This window comes from Mercenaria mercenaria, unplaced genomic scaffold (genome assembly GCF_021730395.1).
Source record: "Mercenaria mercenaria strain notata unplaced genomic scaffold, MADL_Memer_1 contig_3725, whole genome shotgun sequence".
Taxonomy (NCBI): Eukaryota; Metazoa; Mollusca; class Bivalvia; order Venerida; family Veneridae; genus Mercenaria; species Mercenaria mercenaria.
Window position 1 is genome coordinate 1,155 of NW_026461892.1, and position 24,413 is coordinate 25,567.

The 24,413-nt window shown below is 35.0% G+C and overlaps 2 protein-coding genes across 2 annotated transcripts; both read right to left on the reverse strand.

Annotated features, from left to right (window-relative positions):
• Positions 1-5,451: 5,451 nt before the first annotated feature.
• Positions 5,452-11,285, reverse strand: LOC128553347 (uncharacterized). The gene is made up of 2 exons (XM_053534486.1): positions 11,125-11,285; positions 5,452-9,805 (listed from the first exon to the last, which is right to left on the reverse strand). The coding sequence occupies exon 2, from the start codon at positions 9,456-9,458 to the stop codon at positions 6,798-6,800; it is 2,661 nt and encodes an 886-aa protein (XP_053390461.1). The 5' UTR covers positions 9,459-9,805; positions 11,125-11,285; the 3' UTR covers positions 5,452-6,797.
• Positions 9,477-19,147, reverse strand: LOC128553346 (uncharacterized). The gene is made up of 5 exons (XM_053534485.1): positions 18,610-19,147; positions 14,317-14,448; positions 12,724-13,125; positions 11,125-11,203; positions 9,477-9,805 (listed from the first exon to the last, which is right to left on the reverse strand). Exons 1-5 carry the CDS (start codon positions 18,994-18,996, stop codon positions 9,477-9,479), a joined length of 1,329 nt encoding a protein of 442 aa, XP_053390460.1. The 5' UTR covers positions 18,997-19,147.
• Positions 19,148-24,413: the final 5,266 nt, after the last annotated feature.

The following is a 24,413-nucleotide window of genomic DNA, read 5'->3' on the forward strand; positions in this document are numbered from 1 at the left end:
AATTAAACATCGAACATAACAAATCAGCCTAGAAAACAATATTGACCGATAAAGTTATACATCTTACATCCTATTAACATCAAAGACAGATGTTGCTGATGGCAACTCATAAATATAAAAAACCTTAATTAATTAGCAACAGTGTAAAATTCGTATTTCAAATGCAAAAACGGTTTTGCTAAGATTTTAATTTTTAAACATTTGTATAAATACCTGGAATGAATATAATTAACTCTATGTTGGTTGATAGTATTGATCGCCTGTGTACTACATTTATTATTGTGTTAAAATGTATTACGCATCAAGTATACATCTAGTACAATCTAGATGATGAGGCCTTCTGTTAATACACGTAATACACGTGCAACGTGTTTTTTTTTTTTTTTTTTTTTTTTTTTTTTTTTTTTTTTTTTTTTTTTATGGTATATAGACATAAACAACGCGTTAAATTATCGTGACAAGTTGTAGTAGTAGTATTCCCGCTGACTGCATTTGAGTAATTATTTTTGTCTCGCATCTACTCTCAGAACCAGAACATCACTCACAAAAGGTGAAACAGCGAAAATGCTGTCTTTAGCTGAACCGGCAACAAAGAAATTTTTAGGATTTTTGTATTCGATAAAATCCGTTACTAAACATGCGAAATTTCCAGTTTGAGAATTAATTATAAGAGGCCAAAAAATCGACGATTTCCATTTAGGAACGATCAGTGTACCGTATGCCCTGCACGCGATCAAATGTTTAATTACTCTTGGCACTAAACAAACAGGGGGAACTAACCAGTTGTTAGTTTCTGCCCAGTCATAGGCAAAGGCGTCGACTCCAGAAGTACCGGGGCACCAATACTGAGAAAAGAATTTGCTGACCTTTTTATTTGAAGTGTCCGCAAAACGATCAACATCAAAGGGCCCCCATTTGGAGTTGAGGAATTTAAATATATTCTGACTAACACCCCAATCATCCCAGTCGAACTCTTTGCTATAGAAATCTGCTTCCGAATTAAACATTCTAGGAATCCAGGAAACTTCTAAAAGAATTTGAAACTTCATTAGATTATCGAAAATGTTTCTAGCCAAATTTTGAAGCTCAAGTATAGTACTTCCTTTGTTTACGATCCTAACAATATTTTGATTGTCAGTGTACACTTTCACAAATTTCCCGTTTAAAATATGAGAGAAAGATTCAATCGCATACTCTAACGCTCTTAACTCCCTGTATGTAGAGCTACTCTTAGACTCTTGCTCTGAAAACATACAATGGGCAACTTCGTTTTTTGAACTCAATAATACACCGGCTCCTGCAAAATTACTTGCATCCACAAAAACAATTCTTTCTGGAATGCGGTTAAGAGGAGTTAACGCTCTGAATGGCAGACTATTGAGGTTTTTAACCAGAATCTCAACTCTTCCTCTGTCTGATTATCGATTATGATGGACGAGTCCCAGGATTGCCTGTTGGCTATGAGGGATTGACAATGTCTGGTCATAATGTTGCAAATATTGCCTAAGCTGAAGGACATGGAAATAATTGTTCCTACTATTTTAGCCAATATTCTAGAGGTGTAACCTGTGCTGCATGACAAAAACTGAGAAAGAAAACATAGTAATTTCTCTTTTTTATGAAGAGGAATCTCGATTCTTCCTTTTTGAAGGTCCCATATATATCCTAACCATTCTAAGATGAAGCAAGGGGTCCATATACTTTTCTCATCATTAATAATGAAACCTGCTTTAATTAAATCGTTCTTGACTGTGTAACTTGTATTTTTGCAAACGGAAGGGGTGTCCGTACCCCACCCATCATCTAGATAGACAATAATCCGAATGCCTTTGGATCTCCAGTATTTGACCAGAGGTCTCAGAAGCTTGGTAAACAGGTAGGGGGCACTTAACAGTCCAAATGGCATGACAGTATAAAGGAAAAACGTTTGTTTTCCATCGATTACCCAACTAAAACCTAAAAAATTTCGAAAATCTTTGTGTATGTTAACGTGATAGTAACCGCTGCGGAGATCAAATTTAAACATCATGTTTCCTTGCTTACAAAAATCTAAAGCTTCGTTGCAACCTTCGAATTTTACTTTAAATTTATGAATAAATTGATTAACATGTCTGAGATCTAATATCAACCGCTCTTTCCCCGAGGCATTTACAGACACAGACAAAGGATTAGTACAAAAAGGCAATTCCTGAACCTGTCTTATACAGCCTTTTCCCAGTAAATCTTTGATTGAATTTTGAACGAACGACGAATGTTGCAACGAAGAAGCGTTATTCTTTAACACTATAGGTGTAGGATCAGAATCAAAAGGAATCATATAGCCATTATCAATAACAGAATCAATAAAGGTATTAACTTTCAATTCTTTACGCCAAAACTCTATATTTTTCTTTAAACTGCATGTGGTAAATGAACTGTCTTTGTTTGAATCGAAAGATTCGCAATGTGAAATTTGAACAGTACGTATAGTATCGGAAAAAGAATACTCAACTTTTTCAATTTCTGTCTTGAGAGTCGTTCTTGATGGAGTCTGCATTTTCTCCCGTTCTTGTGGTGAGCTCTTGGACATTTCTGACCGTGTTCCTCTGGACATATGGACATTGTCTAGCGAAGTGGCCTTGCAAGTGGCAGGCAAAGCATGGGCCAACATCGGCTCTTCTCGTCTGCGAAAATCCTGTCCCAAACCTTTTAGACATGCCTCCTTCATATTCTGTTTGAAAGCCCCGAAAAGGACTTTGAGCTTTCTGCTGTTGATTTGAGGAGGAAACTGTGCTTGTGGAGGTACGCTGATAGGGATTAAACCTTCGATTGCGCATAGCACGCGCGATGGCTGCTCTGAGATTAGCTGCGTCTTCAGAATTATCAGCAAGAGGATTGTCAGTGTACTCGCGGACAGTGTCCCAGCCATGTTTATCCGCGATTTTTAAGAGTTTATTTCTCTGTTTTAGCTCGTCAATTTCTTTAGTTGCAGTGGATTTCGCTAGATCAGGGCTAAAAGTACAAATATCAGCTATTCGTTTTAGTCCATCTATTCTAGCACAGTTGAATTCGACTTGTATTTTATTCCCTTCGTTCTTGAATGTAAACGAACTATCGGAAGGAGCCTTTTTTTGACGAAATACTCGAAAACCTGTTCTCTAACTCCTCTAAGAAAATGTTCCTTTGTTTCTCCAAAGCCGAATCTAAATCTAAATCGTCTCTCTGTTGTTTTTCCCTATTTTGTATCGGTGAACCCTCTTCGTCACACATTATATTATTCCAGAAAAATTTAGCGCACAAACGACTTTCTTCTATCAGTAACGCCCGTCGACTGATTTGAAACAACAATACTTTACACACGCCTGGATAATTTCGCGCCACGCGTTTTATTCGTGTTTATAAATTCCTTTTAATTTTAAAGACCCGATAATCAAAATTAGAAAACCGGTTAAAGACCCATAATGGAGTACCATAAAGAAATTTAAGTACAAAACATGTACCTATTGTTCCGTAAACATACATATAATTGATCAAACATATACATAAATGTTTTAAATACCCATTTTGTAATTGTACACAGTTTAAAAACCAAGTATTTATTTCTCTGTCATACCTGTCAGTCATAAAAGTATATATAGCATTATAGGTAATTATTTTCAAATTTAGATCAGTGGCTATCAGATTAATAAAACAACTTTTTTGTCATTTTTCTCAAAAAAAAAAGACACAAACAAACAAAAAACTGTATATGTAGCATTATAGGTTCTTTAGATGACTGACTTTAAGATTTTAAAAAGTTCTTATTACAAATAATAGATAAGGTACACAAAATATCTCAACATTAAATTGTTTCTTCCCCCCCCCCCCCCCCCCCCCCCGACTGACTATCTATTAAGCTTTGACTAACCATATTATACAAACTAACTTGCATTTTTTAAAATATTTGAATTGTACAACACTGTTCATTCACTTGTGTAAGCAAAATTAATTTTACAAACATATACAAACACATTTCAAGTTTCCTTTCTCATCTATACATGAATGACTATCTTTTTCGCCATGACTAATAAAATATACATACTAAATTGTAGTCATTAATATATTGTACAAAATCTATGCAAAAAGATTTCTAAACATACATGTACATATTTTTGTTCCATCATACACATACACACTTTAAACAAACATTTTATAACTCTACTTTAAATTTAGTATTTAAAGTATTTCTTTCTCTGACATAACTTTCAGTCAAAACATTATAAAGCATTATACATAATTCTTGCAAAATTTAGGTGACTGACTTTTGGGTTATTAAAATCATTTATTTAAAAAAGAAAAGAAAATAGAACAGTTCCACAATAACATTACAGACATCTTTGTCCCTCAGTATTACTGACGCAAAGACAACTCCCATTATTATATTTGGCTAACTTGCCGGACAGTGTTTATGATAAGGTCTATAAAATTGCACAATTTTAACAATTCATTCTTATTTTCTGTGTTAAATATTGCTTTGAACTTAATTACATTTGGATGACTCAAATAACACTTTGTAATCTTTTTTTGTCTTTCTTCAATGAAATAACTACACTGTTATATATAATGGTATTCATCTCCTACATTATGTCTATTACATAAAGTACAAAGCCTTTTAGTCACTGGAGTACCTGTCCATCTCCCTACTTCAATTTGTAATCTATGATTTCTTGTTCTGAAGGCAGTTACACTTCTACTTAGTTTGTTTGGCAAAGATTTGAGAAATGGGTTCATTTTCAGTTCTTTTTTGTAGTTAATGCTACTGGAAGGTTTTTGTGTAATGTCATTCAAAGTTTGTAGGTACTGGTCATTTATATGTTGCTTTTTAAGCTAGTGAAAACCAGAAAGAAGCAGAGCACAATACATTTCATACATTTTCATTCATTAAAACAAGGATGTAAAACTACTTCTTGCCACTGAAAATCAATCAGCATTTATCCCAGTAATGGTGAAACAATCTATGTAGCAAGATTCTGTGCTTGCTGATTTAAATGTGCCAACATGGCAAAATAAAAAAAATGAGTTATTGATATGAAACAACATATTTCTACCAATATATTCGTTTGGAAGTAGTTAAAATCACTTTTTAAGAAAAATGGAAAAAAAATTGCCATGGCAATTTTGCCATGGCAAAATCACGAATTTTCTTGCCATGGCAAAATTATTTTGCCATGGCAACACATTTTGCCATGGCAAAAGACCGATTTGCCATGGCAAAACCGCTTTTGCCATGGCAAATGTAATTTTCTCGTACTGATTTACATAAAACTAGTAATGATATCATATCAAAACATACTAACTTTAAAATAGGTGGGTTAATGTAACAATTTAAGGCAATTTTCATTTTTGTAAAGCGCGTATAAATATGGGCTGAATTTGCCAAATACCGGCGTGGCAAAAAGAAACCGGCGGCTATTACATGTAATCGTTTGCGTCATGTAATGGTTTTTCATATGCAATCAATGTAAGTAGTTGTAACGGCTACAAAGACTGGAATAAAGCTGTGTTAAGACTACGTCAAGTCAGAGCCTAAATACCAGGCTTTCAAGAATGTTTCTAAACACTTTTGATTTTTTCGTAGATTTAGATGCTTAAATATTCTAAATTCTTTACAGACGTCAGTAACTAGGACTGGGACGATTACTCGCTTAATCGGATCCGATTCGATTACTAGGTGACACCGGTTTCAATTTTGCAAAACCGGCAATCGCTCTAAAACAATAAACATCACGAGTTGTACTTCATCTTTTTACATTCCTTTGATCAGTTTATAGAACCACAGATTATTTCCGCAAAAACGCAATTAATACTCTCGGATTTGCATGTCGTGATATATTTGAAATAAAATACACCAAAATATGTCTTATAAATTGTCACCCTGCTTGCAAACGATAAAGTCGGTAAGTTTCTAATGAAGCCAGCTACTTGAAGTACCTTGGTACGATCGTCAGGAAAGAAAACAGCATTTTCAATATGGCAGCCGATTAACCGGTTCGATTCGATTTCAAACAATGATTAACCGGTTTCATAATTTTGAAATCGTCCCAGCCCTATCAGTAACGGACCTCCCCAAATAATATAATCTACATAAAAAGCTACTTTTGGCTAAATCAATTTTTGTAGTATATAACAGAACAAAAATAAGCTGCGTGTATTATTTCCTGAAAATCAAGTACAGTCACACGTATCACAGAGCTATTCAATTTATTTTACTTTTATAAAACGCACAAAAACATCTAAGCACGTAATATCGAATTTTTCATATTTTGAAGATGTCAAAAAGTACATATTTCTTGTCTTGTTAAAGAATCGCTCGTGTGTAGACCGTTCATAAAAACCAAATTTACCAAATCCTGTCTGCTTCAACTTTATACATAATGTCAAAATCAAACGTATCTTTGTATGTTATCAATTTTCTATTTTCTGCCACTGAAATGAAATGTAAGTATAGAATGAAAAAAAAAAACACAATCATAAGAGCAACTGAATGAATTAACGAAATGACACCGTTTTGCGCGGTCTTAATAACTTAATCTCTTCCGTTGTTAATCGGCATAACTGTCGTTCTTACGCGTGGAAAATTCAAACAGATAACCGTCATCCCTTGTGATATGAAATAATTCATTGTGATTCCTAACATAATCTAGAGGTTCCTCGGGTTCGCGATTTTTTGATGTTCTGTTAATTGGGGAGACACTACGTACTGGTAAACTGATAACCAAACATAGCGTTTTCACATGCACATCATTTGGTATGTAAGGAAGACAATGGATAAATGTCTCCTATGCTCTTAATGTCATTGTGACCTCAGACAGGTCAATGCGTTTCAGGCTGGCCAATCGATACGGGAGTGTCAGGATATTATCAGTTATTTCGAGACTGTCAAGTTCAATAGCACGGAGATAAGGTGACTTTACAAGGAGTGAACAAAGTTTATGCGTAAAAGCTGCAGATGCAGAATCACCATCACGGTTTCCCCGTAAACTGACATATTTGAGGTTGACTGACTCCAGAAAACGAAACAGTCGGTTGATAGACGAATCATTTGACCGTTTAATTTTATACTTTACTGTCATACAATGCTTTGTGTTAACATTCCTTACTGTAAAGCTATCTCCAATTTCTAGATACTGAAGAGTAGCGTGCGTTGCCATGTCAATCTCGTGGTCATCTTTACCCTCGCACTCTATATCGAGAGATAACTCTTGTAAGCGAACTGTGTCTGCTAAATATGATTCAAAAAAGTTACACTGCTCATGTGGTAGGTTGATGATCTGTAGCTTTAAAGCGGTCAACTGATTCAGTTTTGGAAAAGATGTTATCAAAGGTTCAAACGATTCCAATTCCATACCTTTCAAGTAAGACTTGCCTCCAAAACTGTAGCTCACCGACACCGTCCGTAAACTCTGTGTATTTGTCTCCAATATTTTTTTAATCAGACGTATATGTCCATCATCTATTTTGGTTCTCTTATCCTTAAGTGCTAACTTTGTCAATCCGCATAAGGATAAGAAATGAGTCAGTACTCTGCAGATATCACATGTAGAACGTCCTCTAAATAACGGACATTCTCGAGAAAAGGATACAGACAAAGATTCAATACTGTCAGGAATGATATTCTGTGCAGTGGAACTGGTCAAACTTGGCATAGCCGATTCCGAATCATTGAGAAAACAATCTCTTAAATAGACAGCACATTTGGCAAATATTGCATGTGAATTTGCTTCGTCGCAACAACCGGATATACATTTCTGAATTTCATATAAATACGTACATTCATCTAATGTATTTCCGTGCTTAACTACAAGGCGGCTTTGATCAACAATATTGTATATATATTTTGAAATATATGTTGTAAGTCTCGGCTTCAGACCAGACAGAAATACGAAGACATCTGCCACTTCTAAAATGTTTTCAATCGTTTCTATTCGCGCACAAATCCTTTGTATGAAGTCTTCGTAAACATCTGGCCACCCTGCATATTCCCGCTCTGACATGTCTTCTCTCTCAAGACGATGATATAGGGACGTTGTATCATCTCGTTCGGAATAAGTACACGATGGCGTCATATCTACCTTCTGTGAACTTTGATGCGGAGATGGCATAATCTCTGGCACCGCACCAATATTTGGATACCTTACATCCTCAGTCTGTGAACTTGAATGCGGTGACGTAATATGTTCCCGCTCCGAGACAGTTTGCGGAGACATTATATCTTTCCCCGAACTAGTGTGCTGAGACGTTATATTCTCCGACAGCGAACATGACTGTGAAGACGTTATATCCCCCCGCTCTAAATGTGGATGCTGATTCTTTATATCATCCAGCTCTAGCACAAGGTGTCTAGGTGATATGTCCTTTGATACGTGACGAAAATATGTTGTATCATCAAGTTCCGACAACTGACGAAGCGTTGTTGTGTACTCTTGTTCTGTCATTGGATGTGAAGACATCGTTTTTTCCCGCTCTGACTCAGTTAGCGAGCATGTTTTGAAAATATCTGCGATATGTATAGCAGCAAGAAATTCTTGGATTGATTTATGTACAAAACAAAACGACGACTCATTTTGTCCAACAGCAGTAAAACAAACAATTTTGTCTTCATAGAGAATTCCAATATTTACGCAGACTTTTAAAACATCCACTGGTATTTGCAGACGTTTACAGGTTTGGATGTCAAACGAAATGGTGTTTACTTTTTGTTGTTTAAACAGTACTTCAAACGCTAACTTTGATGCACTATTTATTGTATTTTGGTAATCAGTGTACATTCTGGCTGGATTTAATGCATGTGGAATTTGCAAAGACGGAAAAGTCTTTGTCTTTGATCCAAGATCTGACACATAATTCCTGCGCTTTTTCCGGTCTGACCATTTGAATGAAAGTTCAAGCATACTCCTGTATAAGGTACATCTTGAAGAAGATGTTAGATCATTGTTTTCATACCATAGGCAAATCAACTGCTGTAACAGTACGGGTAAATGCTGTATGTCTGAAAAAGGACTCGTTTTTAAATATTTGATAAATGTTTCCGAACTTCTTTTCTGTTCAAAAGTCGCATTCAGCAGTTTGATTGTTTTCTTTACGAGTGTCTTTGTGGCATTTTTGTCAATCCCTCGGAGCATAACTTTTTGTATTTCATTTTTTTTCATACCAAGTAACTCAATTGTCCACGGCTTAGATGTTGTAACGACGGTGTAGTCCTTAGCTTTATCCCCTACTGGCAATCCTTTAGTTTCGATTTGCAAATGAGACAGTGATTTTGAAATCCATTCATCGAGGCCATCAAGTACTATAAGACATTTATCTGATTCAGTATCCAGTATTTTCTGTAGTACAGGATGCCCAAATTGGCCCTCTAACATCATTTTAATCGTTGGTTTGTCTAAATGGTGCCAGAGTAGAATAAGAAATATGAATTCAAATCCTTTTATGATTTTCATTTCCTTGTCTAAATAAAATCATCCACCCATATCACTTTCCATATGTACTTTACACCATTTTTGTACCATGCTTTTACAAAATATACTTTTTCCTATGCCCGCTTCGCCAAAAACATAGACATTCTTTATCGGGTTACCTCTTTCCTTGAAAACGTCAAAAAATGACGAGATTTCTTTCTCTCTCATTTCACTGACCCTTCTGTTCGGATCGTCTTCGTCTAAGACAGTCATCCTGGGATCGACATACACATCGTCGACATTCTTTTGATTCTGCTCTGGTTGTATAGGCAATGCAGGTACTTTAACAACTTGGTCATGGTAAAGTTTCACTAACCTCTTCTGTACATCTAGTAGATATTAAAGACGGTATATATATATTTGAATTACAAAACTATTTCTCTCAGTGAATAAATAAATAAATATATATATATATATATATATATCTCTCTCTCTCTCTCTCTCTCTCTCTCTCTCTCTCTCTCTCTCTCTCTCTCTCTCTCTCTCTCTCTAAATATGCTATTAATTTTATTTTACCAATAGTCATGTCAAGATGTGACAATGGTCAATATATACGCAAACATATACAGATACAAATTTTAGAAAAAACAGGGACACAGTTTGGCACTGTTTGGAACGGTCAGTGACAAAAACACTGAGGTTTTCAAACAATTTAACTGTATACAAGCTTTCGCTTGTCACCAACATTTTCCAAAGTGTTAGATGTTTTAAAATAATTCTTTCGTATGTAACAGTATGCATAAAATGCGCATATGCATCCAGGGACCAGTCTTGAATGATACTGGTTATGGAGTCCATGTTTAGCACGGACAGTAATTGTGATTTTATAAAAGTTTACATTAAAAAAATATAAAATTTATCTTTAGTCTTGGTCTAAAATCTCGAATCAAGAGGAAATCTACGTGTACCAGTCGTTTTATATATCAACATACTTCTATCATGATAAAAGGCGTGTGACAAAATTTTGATTGCCTTTAAAAATTGTGCGATTTTCAGAGGTATTTTTGCGTTGATAATAGAAGCTCGGGCTGGAACAATTGTTTGGTTTCCGGAATAAAGGGATCCGGTTTACAGAAGTATTTTTCTAATGAAAACTGAAAGGCCAATTTGCGGGACTACAACATTCATATACTTTTACGGGCTTTCCAGTATTCAGTGGTTTCGGTTTAAGAGAGTTACACTCTATTCAGAAAAGTTATTAAGATAAGTATACTGTAATTTTACTTTGATGGAATTCGTATAATAAGTTAATAGTATTGGTACTTTGATTTTTGCAGTTTATTATCACAGACAAAAATGTATCTCTCAAAGATATGTTGAATTTTGCAACCTTTGACATGGTAAAAAAAGCAGTATTATCCTTCGTAAATAAGGTCAATCACACATAGTTAACCAAAATAAATCGATTTCGGTACCCAGGAAAACCCACTGCATCGTGAACATCATTCCCACTGTAATAAAAAGTGTAAAACCTAGGCATTTATCGACATCAGTTTTGCCAGTGATCTTTCATTTTTCGTGTTACGTAGTACAACCACTGTGGTAGTTGCGTAGTTATATTCTAACCATTCATTCATATACGTACACTGAGACGGAGTGATGCTATCCACTAGAATACTGATATTAGATGATAAAACAAGATACATACCTATTTTGCTATCAATGTAAGCCATTTTGTCTCTGTGAACTGAAATAAGTGGCTTGATCTCCTCAAGTTGTCTGTAGTCCTACAAAACAATCATGCGTTGTTGGTTAGCCATCAATACTTAATATTGCAAAATGTTACATTTTTATATTTCTAGATATTCGCAGTACTGTTGTTTAAATATCTATTACATCATTGGAGGATTACTGTACATGTAAAACTAAATCAGTAAGAGATAACTTTCATGCAGTACCTAAGAATTCAAAGAAATAAGAGATACATTTTTATCTGTAGTAATTAACTCATGTAATTCAGCATAACCCGGTTGATCATTAGAAGAGCAGGGATACAAAGATGTGATTTTGATTAATTTTTTCATCATAATTATATTGAAGCGACCAATGAAATGGTTGTATTGAACACCTCCTAAAACGGCACAATGTTAATTTATTTATAAAAGATTTAAATAATTCAGCCGTTTTATAGTTATGATACTAATAACAGCATAAACATTTCGTGTGTCTTTGACACTCGAGAAATTTCAATGCTAAGAATGATACTAGGCTTATGTGTAGTTTCGATAGACTGCACACCAATCCCGTATTAAGATTTTAATTGTTTGTGTATTTAATTTATTTTCATTGACATGTTTGCTTATGCTGATAAAGGACGTATTAAAGTTATTTACTTATATTGTCACAAAAGTGCAATTAGCATACGTAATGTTTTGATAAACTACAAATTATAACATACAGTTTATTTCTCATAAAAGGTACATGAATAACTAAATCACGGGCGAGCTTTCACACGGAAGTCAAGACGACTGTAACTCCAGTTCAAACGACAGATGATGAGGAAGACAAATTGAAATGAAATGTACACAATTTTGACATTGCCTGTTGATACTACTTGTTTCTCCGTTTAAACAAAGCGAATCAGAATATAAACTAAATGATCCCTGGATTATGAAATGGGAATAGCGGAATTTATTAGCCGTTGGTGTCAAACGATGCTATTCTATTTGAATAGTTCTTTCATCACATCTTTCGTGTTGTTTGTGTTTTATTTTTAAAAAATTGAAGGTTGTGTGTTACGTCCGCAACTTGTTTTTGTCTCAATTGAAATAAACAGACACGTTTGTTTAAAGCGACGCGGCTTTCAGTTCAGTAAGAAAAAGAATAAGTTTTTCATACCTCGCAAGAATATTGTGATACTGAAAAAAGACAAAAAAAAAAACAAAAAAAAAAAAAAACAGCAATTTGATGGTAACTTGTCAGCAAACTGGCTTAATTCGTGCATCATAGCTAACTAAAGACCTTTTTTACAACAACCGCTCCTTTCGTTGTTTCTAATATAAATGTTTTAGGTTTTAATCACCACTTTTAACTGAAGCGTATCTAACTTTACGTAATAGTTATGTTTTATAGCAAAACAGTTTATGCATAGGACGTCACTCTGGTGACATCAGCTTTCAAACGTCCATATAAACTTTAGGGGTTCATATTCCTTTTATACTTTTTATACAGAAATTTAAATCTTTCTTTAATAATTACAGTTTTCATGTTTCAACTATTTTATATTTAATAAATAAACAGCGGGTACCATAAATAAATAATGCTTAGTTGCCTCTTGTCTTTCTTCAAACTCTGTATGTATAGCATCTATATCTAATATATCGGCTGAACTCGTACGTCTGTATGTTATCGATTCAAGTCTCCTTTCTTTCGCTGGCACTTCTTGTCCAGATATACCCGGCTCTAGTCGTTCTACTTTGGACTCTGGCGGCAACAGTACGGCCGGTAAGGATTCCTTTGATATGGAATCAACTCTTCTCTTTGTTACGTGAACTTCTTCATCTCTAATTCCTTTTGCACTTAGGTTAGTTTCCTGGCACGAAGTTATCTTTTGCTCCAGACACTTTGCTTCCTCACTGAGTGCAGCAATAACATCAGCATGAACTAAAGCTTCATCTTTCGATGTTATGATATAGTCATTTTCCACGAGCTGAAAGTCATTAGATTGTACATATAACGGATCTTGTGAACGAAATTTGTGAAATTGCAATACTCAAACTAATGTAATACACGCATGTATGACATTTCATCAAAAAGGATCAGTTTCAAACTGATCATAATCTAGAACATCGTCCCTAGTCATATATTCTGCTTGTAATCGGTTCATTTTGCATCAACGTGATAGACACTACAGTGAACAAAAGTTTACAATGTCTGTTGATGGTTAGTGACTACCAAGTGCGTTTAATTGCACGATGTAAAATGTAAGAACAAATTTGATTGAATATTTCATATTTTACATCACAATAAAAATGAGCAGCAGGTTATACCTTAAATCTGATTTACCACCTATATCGGTCTGTTTCGCTGATCAAAATGTTAGCATTACCGTTCAGCCATTATACATCACACGTTTAGTGATATCTGGCTAAGTTTTTCAATATCTAGTGATGTTGAATTATCTTAAGCAGAACAGAAAGATTTTACATTTCATATGGCACAATCGGGTTATTATGACAGTAGTTTTATCTGGGATGGTGTATTTGGCTCTGGCTGGATCACACAGGCCCTTCCGAGCCGAATACAACATCCCACATCAAGCTATTGATATAATGACACTTCTGTTATATACCTTGTACTATTTGTTTGTTGGCTTTAGAAAGAGGTGACTAAACAATTATCTTCAACATATAGCTATATGTTAACCTCGCGCAGAAATATATACATTGCGATTATTCATTGCAACCCGCTAAAAGCCGTGAAAGCAAGATTGCCACCTATTCAAAACCGTTATCATTTCAGAGCCTTATTATTTTTACTGGAATAATAGTTCAAAGCAAACAAATTAAGAAAATCTTTAAAACTGATAAAATGTTTGCTTCAAGGTCTATCGTTGTTGGTGTGCGCCGTTTATAAACTGGGTCAAGTCATCCATATCAATTAATGAAAGTAGTCCGGGAACGTGCAATATAAAAGGTATAATACGGAATTCTTGTCTGCCTGTTCGTATTTCTTCCAAAGTACAGGCCGTATTTTTGACAAAATCTAGTAGGTATATAATAGAACCTGTAACTATAAGAAATTATATACATTGTAAGATGAGAAAGTAAATTTATTTCAAAGGATCTTGAAGTCATATTGATCTATAGCAAAATAGTCTTTTCAAAATTATTGTAAATACCTCTGATACTGGACACCTATCTATCCTCAAATGTTTTATGGAATATACGAATGCACGTCTGTATAAACTGTCTGTTCTCGAGTCCAGCTCCATTTCTTTTGAGTAATATAAACTGTCTCTGTGGTGACACCCCTAGTGAAGTAAGGTACATTTATGTATACATCAACATGACTATTGGGGTAGAAATATCAACAGCATTGAATTTTGCTATTTCTCCGCCAAAACAAATGTTTCTTGAAAAATTATGGCCGTGAAAAGGAAATACTGCGACATACAAACAAGTACCTATTTGTATTAGTTAGAGAAGAGAAGAATGTAAACGAGGACTACTTCGTTTAATATTCACTCCGCTACCGTAACGTGGTAGTATTAGCGTCTGATGGCCCTTTCACGCTTCCGTCAAGCCGACATTTATTACACAAAATTCATTTTAAAATTATTTCTTAAACTGTCCAGGTCTGCACATCTGAGGCATACAATGACACTTTCAGAAAACATCAAAAACGACCATTTGAACGAACTGACAAAGTTCTAAAAAAAGAACCCTTGCTCCGATACGGACCCCTGTTGAATTTCTCTGTTTCTTCAGTTCAAATATCTTTAAATATCATTAAAACAATGCAAATGTTTTCAAGTTTAGTCTGTTTACTTCCGGAAAAAGCTGAAAGTCGTCTGACGTCATGTTGTATGTTTTCAAAAACATACGTATGTCTGGCGATATTACATAACAAGAGGGTCATGATGACCTTATATCGCTCACCTGTTAGCCTTGAAATCATAAAGATAAACATTCTGACCAAGTTTCATAAATGTGGCCTCTACATGGTTAACAAGCGTTTCCTTTGATCTGAGTGGTGACCTAGTTTGTTACCCTACATGCCCCAGTTTCAAATTAGGCTTAGGAATTATCAAGATAAACATTCTTATAAAGTTTCATGAAGATAGGGTTAACAATATGGCCTATAGATTGCTTTTTCTTTGACTTGACATGAGACATTTTAGAACTTAACATTCTGACTTACTTTCATAAAGATATGATCATAAATGTGGTCTCTATGCTGTTAGCAAGCTTTTCTTTTGATTTGATCTGGTGACCTAGTTTTTGACTCCACATGACGCAATTTCTAATTTGGCTTAAAGATAAATATTCTGTCCAAATTCATATTAAATCAAAGCAAACATGAAACTTCTATACTGAGTACATCTAGAAACGCAACACTGTCCATAGTCAATATATTTTTAACCGAAGGTGCCTTGCATTGGTAAATGCAAATGGTGCTTTTACGCGTTAATACCTGTGTGCTTGTTCAATCGTGAATTTGGACCCTTGATAGAATTCAAATATACATGTACAATGAAATTATATTGGAACGTGTTAAAAATCCGAGGGTAAAACCTTGCGTTTCTAGACGTACTGAGCATAAATGGCTGAAAGGTCAAAAATAGAAAATTTTGCTCTTTTAAGAGGCAGTAACTAGAACCCATGATGGACTCTAAACGGTTTTCATATTGTGATTTGAGATGCGTATAAGTGTGATTAGAATCAAATGTGAAATTCACTTCAATCATGTTCACAAGGTAAAAATGAACATTTTGTTAGGGGTCAGTTAGGAGCTGTAACTCCGGCATCTATGAATGGATCTGAAGGATTCATCATGCAAAGATATTTTGCAATTTTTATCAAATCAAATCATAAATGAAATCTCTATATGGCTGCAATGCCAAAACAGCAAAGTATAGCCCTTTAAGGGTTCATAACACTAGAACCCATGATAGGATCTCGCCAATTTGAAAGAAACTGAGATATTTTGCCAAAACAAGTTGTGTGCAAGTTTGATTTTAATCCATTACCAAATGCGGTCATTATCGTGTTCGGGGGGCCTCCGTGGCCGAGTGGTTAAAGTCGTGGACTTCAAATCACTTGCCCCTCATTGATCTTGGTTCGAGCCTTACTCTGGGTGTTGAATTCTTCATGTGAGGAAGCCATTTAGCTGGCTTACGGAAGGCCGGTGGTTCTACCCAGGTGCCCGCTCGTGATGAAATAATGCACGGAGGGGTACCAGGGGTGTTCCTCCACCATTATAGCTGGAAAGTCGCCATATGACCTATCATGTGTCGGTGCGGCGTTAAATCCAAAAAAAAAACACACATTATCGTGTTCACAAGCCAAACTTTCTACCATTTAAGGGGCCATAACTCTGGAACCTATAATAGGATATGGCCAGTTTTCGAAAGAAACCGATATATTATGCCAGTACAAGTTGTGTGCAAATTTAATAAAAATTGATCGCAAAATGTTGTCTCTATCGTGTTCACAAGAAATTGTGGACGGACGGACGGCAGACGAAAGGCAATCACAAATGCTTATATGACAGGTGAGCTAAAAATATGCCGGTAGTCCTAAAGATATGTAAAATTCAAATAAATTCCTATATTTATTAAATGGATACAATTCAAAACGGCCGTAAAAAGTCTCCCCGTACATTCAATCAGGGCTGTTATATTTCGATCTTCTCAGATCGTTCAGCACGACCTTTATGTCATGTTATTGGTACTGTTTAGTTTCTCAACATGACCATTTCGGCCTGGTTGGTTCCAATACTCCCGCTTTCATAGCCTTAAGTATGTTTAATCACCCCTTGGATATGGCGCCTGCTTTTTAATTTTGTCTTTTGAAAGTTCCTGTGATACTCAGGCTCCATAACCTTGGATCCCCTTCCTAAATTCCAGTGTGTTTAGTTCTGCCCATTGTTTTCTCGTTTAGGGCAAACCCTTTACTTTATCTGGGGACCAAACGCCGCTCTTCATGGAATTACACGCCTCAACACGTGTATCTTTGAAGGTTCCATGTTGATCGCCGTTTGAATACATCTGCGGATGTCTCTAAATTGCTTTTTGTACTTTTAGCATGTGTAAATGTTGCATTCTGCTCAACCCGGGGCTAGAGGGCGCGGACGGTAGCATGCATTTTCCACTACCGTCCATGAACAGGCTCAATCAAACCGAGCCTGCAACATTCTCGTTTTTGTCGTGTTGAGCGACCTGTGAAGTTTCTACTTTTCTCTATTTTAAGACAAATGTAGAGTTATTATTCTTGTACGCTGCATTTCTGTTTTTCCTCTTTAATGTAATATTTTTTTCTTTGAAATCCCTTTAATAGTTTTAGAGTTATACGCTGGACTTTATAAGAAAAAAATAATTAAGCACGTCAAAGGTATCATTCCTGCAGAAAATAAAGTTGCTATACATTGTGCTTCTTTTTAATGACTTCCGTCTTTGCCCGAAATTATAATAAAGTCCCTTTCAAAGTTATGTTCTTCTCAGTAAAAAGAGTGTAAGGAGTGAATTAAAACATCAAAGTAATTCAAGCATGTTAGATGTATAGTTCTTTACACCGCGCCTTCCTTTAACACCTATGCAGTTTGAATACAGAAAGATTTATGCCATAAAAAGTAAATTGAATTAAGGGAGATAGTGCAAGAAGTAAAGAAAATTGTGTATTAAAATGCACTTTCTCAATATCACTATTTTGTTACATTTTACAAAATCTATTCATAAGTTTTTGAGTTATGCTTTAGAAAAAAGTTTTTCATGAATATATCGAATAAAAACAGGAAGTAAGAAAGGCAGTACAGTTCTTGTAAACTGTATTTTTGTACGATATTCTCTGTCGGTAAATATCCTTTTCAAAATTTCGGAGTTGTGTTAATTGTTCTATAGAGATAAATGAATGAATTGGCAAAATAGAGTTATTGTTCTTGTACACTGTACTTCCTCTTCATAGCATCTGTAATAAAGAAAAGTTTAAAGAAAATCCTTTTTAGTAGTTTTATATAATATGTTAAGGACAAAATTTTCTGTGGTCGAACAGACAGATGGAGTCCTTTACCATATCCCCTTTGCCTAAATCAACATAGAGGTATGATTCTTGTATAAAGCACTTTTTCCCAATGACCTCCTTTATTCTGCGAAAGGTTAATAAAATCTCTTAAGTAGTTATGGAATTACGCAATGGAACAAAGAATTAACAAAAAGCATAGACAGGATGATATTTAAAAAGAAATTGTTAGTGTACACTTTACATCTGTCATTGTGTGGAGTTTCTTCCTTTATTAGTATTTGAGTTTTAGTCAAATCAAACAATTTTATGGGCGGACGCACAGTTACCTGAAAATCAAAGCTTATGTTTTTAGTTTTATGCCTCTGATTATTTTTTGTGTGGTCTGGTTTAAATTTTACATGGATATCTTTATGTAAACTGACTTAGAATATGAAATAATTTAAACCTTCTACCTGTGATAATGTGCGGGGGGAATGTATATCTCCTTTCAAATTTCTAAGGAGTTCCTTATTGTTTTTCATCAGGAGAAATAATTCTTTGATGTCAAACTCAGCTGCTTTTGTCTTCGTTGCATATCCACTGTTGCTGATAAAACATTTAGCAACGGACCATGGATCTGTGCACCACGTCTGCACATTTGTGTTTTCCCAAAAGGGTGTTAGAGGAGTGGCTTTATATAATCCTATGATGTCGTCATACAGGGCACCGCATATGTTGTTTGGACAAGCCAACATTTCAACAGGGTTTAGAAAATTGCAGTTCAAATACCCAAGTGGACACGTTTGTGCTCGGTTTGGACATGGTCTGGCATCAAGGTTTTCAAGTTGCATTTGTTGCATGACAAAATTGATAAACCTTTCTTCTCTTTGACTTTATCAATCAGTTCTTTATGCTGCATTGCTACGGCTTCGTCGTAAATCTCATTCAATGCCTTCTTAAATTTATGTAGTGCTAATCCTGCCCTTACCCAGTTCCTGTATCTCTGGTTCTTCGTTTCTGGAAGAAATAAATAAGACAAAAGGTTACACATAATCATAAAAATTCACGATGTCTGGTTTCACAAGTAGCTGTGTACTCCAAAACTACATACTGTCAATAATGATTTAATTAATCAATTTATTATTATTATTATTATTATTATACCAGATTTATATAGCGCCCTTTTCATGATCACTTTCACGTTCAAAGGCGCTTTACATAGTCCAAATGCAGCCAAATATGCAGGGCGCATAATTCATCCACAGAGCGATCTGACCAGAGGGACAGAGTGAGACAAAGCCCCCACGACAGAGAGATCAGAAATAAGATACAGGCGTGTCCGGCTAACATAGCCTAGCTCGTTGCGAACAGACAGCCTGGTTCTTTAACGTGCCCAGTGTAGCACTGATTCACGCAAGGATTGCCTGGGTTCCTGACCAGTACACCTCTAGTTGGGTGGGAAACACTGAAAAGCGTTTCTGAAAATTCCCGAGTAGCTGCCGGGGATCGAACCCCCGACCTCAGGATTGGAAGGCCAGTGTGCAAACCACTGAGCTATCCGTCCACCACAAATTTATATGTTGTTTTCCTTGCGTAAAATGTTGATTCTTGTGTTAGATCATGGGGAAGTGAGTTTATAAAAGAAGCAAAGTAATAAAAATACAGAAGTCAAGTGTGTTATTTTTCATGAACTCAATGGCACTCTAGCGGGTCATTCATCATATGAAACCAAAGATTTTGACCCTGCAAGTTGATACCAAACTAGAGGCAATTCTAATGCAGTTAGTTATTATAAAAGCTCTCACTGTCATAAGGCTATTGCATCTCATGTACTTTAAAAGAAAGTATTATTTCTGATATTTAAATTAAAGTGACAACAGTTGATAAGGAATAGTTTTAATTCCTGTCGTATACGTATGTACTTTAAACACATTTTCTACCTAGTTCCACTACTGGTGAATTGCAAACATATTAACCATTGTAAGAAATTAAAAGCTAAGGACCATAGATCTGAGCAAAACTGGCCAGAACATAAAGTAAACTCGTAACAAATAGGAACTATAGCGGAACGATATAGCAGGCGTGTTGCTTAAAAAATCCAACAAGTACACATTAACTATAAAAAAGATGCAAAAATTGGATATTTCGTAGAAAAAAAAATAGCCGCCGGTTTCTTTTTGCCACGCCGGTATTTGGCAAATTCAGCCCATATTTATACGTGCTTTACAAAAATGAAAATTGCCTTAAATTGTTACATAAACCCACCTATTTTAAAGTTAGAATGTTTTGATATGATATCATTACTAGTTTTTTGTAAATCAGTACGAGAAAATTACATTTGCCATGGCAAAAGCGGTTTTGCCATGGCAAATCGGTCTTTTGCCATGGCAAAATGTGTTGCCATGGCAAAATAATTTTGCCATGGCAAGAAAATTCGTGATTTTGCCATGGCAAAATTGCCATGGCAATTTTTTTTTCATTTTTCTTAAAAATTGATTTTAACTATTTCCAAACGAATGTATTGGTAGAAATATGTTGTTTCATATCGATAACTCAGTTTTTTTTATTTTGCCATGGCAAAAACTGGCCATGGCAACTTTGCCATGGCAAGATTCTGCCATGGCAATTTTGCCATGGCAAGGTTCTGCCATGGCAATTTTGCCATGGCAAGTTTCTGCCATGGCAACTTTGCCATGGCAAGATTTTGCCATGGTAAGTTTGCCATGGCAATTAATTTATTTTTTCAAATATTTTAAAGGAAGTTTGATAATTTTAGTGATTATGAAATACAATACTGGCAGGAAAAGAGAAGATTTTAGATTTCTTGTGTTGGCACATTTAAATCAGCAAGCAAAGAATCTTGCTACATAGATTGTTTCACCATTACTGGGATAAATGCTGATTGATTTTCAACGGCAAGAAGTAGTTTTTACATCCTTGTTTTAATAAATGAAAATGTGTGAAATGTATTTGTAATATTACATAACGGTCATCGTGTGCCATATATTTTTCTATTTAGAACAATACAAATATTACTTAAATTACAGAACATATCTATTCATCAAATAAGTAAGTTTCTTTCGTTTATGAAATACGATATTAGTTATTATCGTAGTATCTTGATCTTTGATGTTATATATGACTCGAGAATTTTAACAGGCTTGGATAATCTAAGCCGCGCAAAAATAGAAAAAAAATATCCGAACAAAATTGTTTAGCGCTTTAAAGTTTGTTTTTTATATTCTTGATCTGCATTGAGGTACTTAAGCATTCAAGACATCATACAGCGATTTTAATGACGAATAGGAAAAATGTGTATCAGATTTTCCCTTGCACATAGGTTTGTGCAACATATGCTATGTTACAAAAGCCCGTAGAAAGTCACACACCAGCGGAACCGGTTATAGGTTCGATGGCCGGTCGCGTCATACCAAAGACGTAAAAATGGTACTAGAAACTTCCTCACTCGGCGCTCAAGACGGTAGTCTTAGGACTTGTAAGCCGCGCAAAAATAGAAAAAAATATCCGAACAAAAATGTTTAGCGCTTTAATGATTTTATATTCTTGTTCTGCATTGAGGTACTTAAGCATTCAATACATGATTGTGAATACAGCGATTTTAATGACAAATAGGAAAAGTGTGTATCAGATTTTCCCTTGCACATAGGTTTGTGCAACATATGCTATGTTACAAAAATGAGCATTTTGCAAAACCCGTAGAAAGTCACACACCACCGGAACCGGTTATAGGTTCGATACCCGGTCGCCTCATACCAAAGACCTAACAATGGTACTAGAAGCTTCCTCACTTGGCACTCAAGACGGTAGTCCTAGGACTTGTCAGCCCGGTGTCAGTATAATGTTACTGGGTGGGGTATCAGATCACGTTTTTACGTAGTGACATTCTAGTGAGGCAGCACTATCAAGTTGGGCGTTGTGCTCACTGCTACAATTTTTTAAAATTTTTCATAAAAAGTGATTTCAACTATCTCCAAACGAATGTATTGGTAGAAATATGTTGTTTCATATCGATAACTCAGTTTGTTTTGTTTTTATTTTGCCATGGCAATTAAGTTATTTTTTAAAGGAAGTTCGATCATTTTAGTGATTATGAAATACAATACAAGAGAAACAGAGAAGATTTTAGATTTCCTATGTTGGCACATTTAAATCGACAAGCACAGAATCTTGCTACAAAGATTATCTCACCATTGTTGGGATAAATGCTAATTGATTTTCAGTGGCAAGGAGTAGTTTTTTACTTCCTTGTTTTTATGAATAAAAATTGATGAAATGTAATTGTAATACTATATAACGGTGATCATATGACATATATTTTTTCTGTTTAGAACAATACATATATTTCTCGAATTACATGTATAAAAAGTAAGTTTCTTTCGTTTAATATGAAATACGATATTAGTTATTATCACAGTATCTTAATCTTTGATGTTATATATGACTCGAGGATTTTTTCAGGCTTGGATAATCTAAGCCGCGCAAGAAAAGAAAAGAAATCCGAATAAAAAGGTTTAGCGCTTTAAAGTTTTCTTTCAATCTTTATCAAAATTTAATTGCGAACATTGAGGTACGTAAGCTTTCTGGAAATGATTGTGAATACATCAATTTATAATAACGAACAAAAAAATATGTATCAGATAGTTTTATGCAACATATGCTATGTTACTTGATATTTCACTGACACAAACAAATTTTCTTTTTATTTCATGTGTAAAATTCTATTTTTGTTGGGTAATTTATAAAATGTCCCAAATCGCGGGAAAGGTCAGCAGAAAACATAACCCAAATGACGTCATTTTAACGACGTCATCGTCATTATGGTCTCCTGTATTCATAACGCTTGGTATACAATTTGACTTCAATCGCGACGGAGGACCGGAATTAATTCGGCAAAAACAGTGAAAAATAAAAATGATAATCTACCCGTAGAAAGTCACCCACTGGCTTATAATGTCGTTCTCATCGCCGTCAGTGACCCCGCATTATTATTACGTCACTGTCGTACATTTATTTCAGGGATACGTATCGATGGCAGATAGCTAGCATTTGTTGGGACGTTTAACGTGTCAGGCAAGCGAATTTTAAGTGCATCGGTGCAATTTTAGTTGTATTTATATGAAATTATTATTAAATGACAATACTTAAAGACAGAGACTATTTTGCGGAGAGATAAAGCTCATAAATTGTTGTTTATGAATGGCAAGGGAAAACTTTAGTTGACAAATCGAGCTATGTCCTACACGTTCGGCTGGGAATCATTAGTGATTAAGTTGGTTTTTAGGCATGACCAAGTTATTATTATTATTATCATCATCATTATTATTATCATCATTATTATTATTATTATTATTATTATCATGATAAACACGTTCAACGGCGCTTTACTAAAGAAACGCAGCCACACAGGGCGAGAAATTTGAGACAATATACTTTCGAGTTTAACAAGTTATTAAAGATTTCTGTCTACATTTTTCAAGATATTCTCTAAATATTTGCATGCTTCATGTGAATTTCTTTAGTTTAAACAATATTTTATTATTTTTTTTTAAGCAACATACACATAACATGTACAACAAATTTTTACATGTCAAATACATGGATTGGAAAACAAGCTGATAGCTTATGTAAATTCCTTTCCAAAGAACAGATTTACAACAATAAATGTACAAGGTTACGATCAGTATGACATTTATGAACATCGTAACGAGATAATTCAATTTATACTTGAATAATGTTTCAAGAGTTGGATAGTTGTTTGGGGTAGAGCGTCTTGAGAAATGACCTAAGTATACGGACTCTTAAAAACATGTGTATATGTCACGTTACTACAATCAAATAAAAATTTAATGTGAAAAATGAGTTAGAACGATAAAATCGAAAGAAAAGAAAATAAGAGAAAGGAGGGGCTCACGCAGCTCTTGACATCAGTCCAAAATACGAATACATTAACCGAATCGTTTAGAAGAAGATATAAAGCTTTGCACTTTTAGAAACACCTGACTGTTTTGTTCGAACGTGAGATGCTCATCTCCATAAAGGAGATTGCTAACTGTTTTTGCACATGGGAGATTGCCAAGGTTTTCTTGTCTATGCATGGTGTAAAGGGGACATTGAAGCAAGAAATGGGAAACAGTCTCAGGGGCTCCGCATCTGCAGAGAGCGGTATCGGTAATATTTTTCCTGTGAAGGTCAAAATTTAAAGAGCTGCAACCGAGGCGTAGACGAGTATGTAGTATCTGGTTTTTACGTGTTCCAA

Coding starts and splice junctions, on each gene's coding strand:
- LOC128553347 (XM_053534486.1), bottom strand. CDS start 9,458: ATGAAAATCATAAAAGGATTTGAATTCATATTTCTTATTCTACTCTGG.
- LOC128553346 (XM_053534485.1), bottom strand. CDS start 18,996: ATGCAACAAATGCAACTTGAAAACCTTGATGCCAGACCATGTCCAAAC. Junction 14,449..18,609: donor CCCCCCGCACATTATCACAG/GTAGAAGGTTTA, acceptor TTACTTCACTAG/GGGTGTCACCACAGAGACAG. Junction 11,204..12,723: donor CTAAGCATTATTTATTTATG/GTACCCGCTGTT, acceptor ATTGTTTTGTAG/GACTACAGACAACTTGAGGA.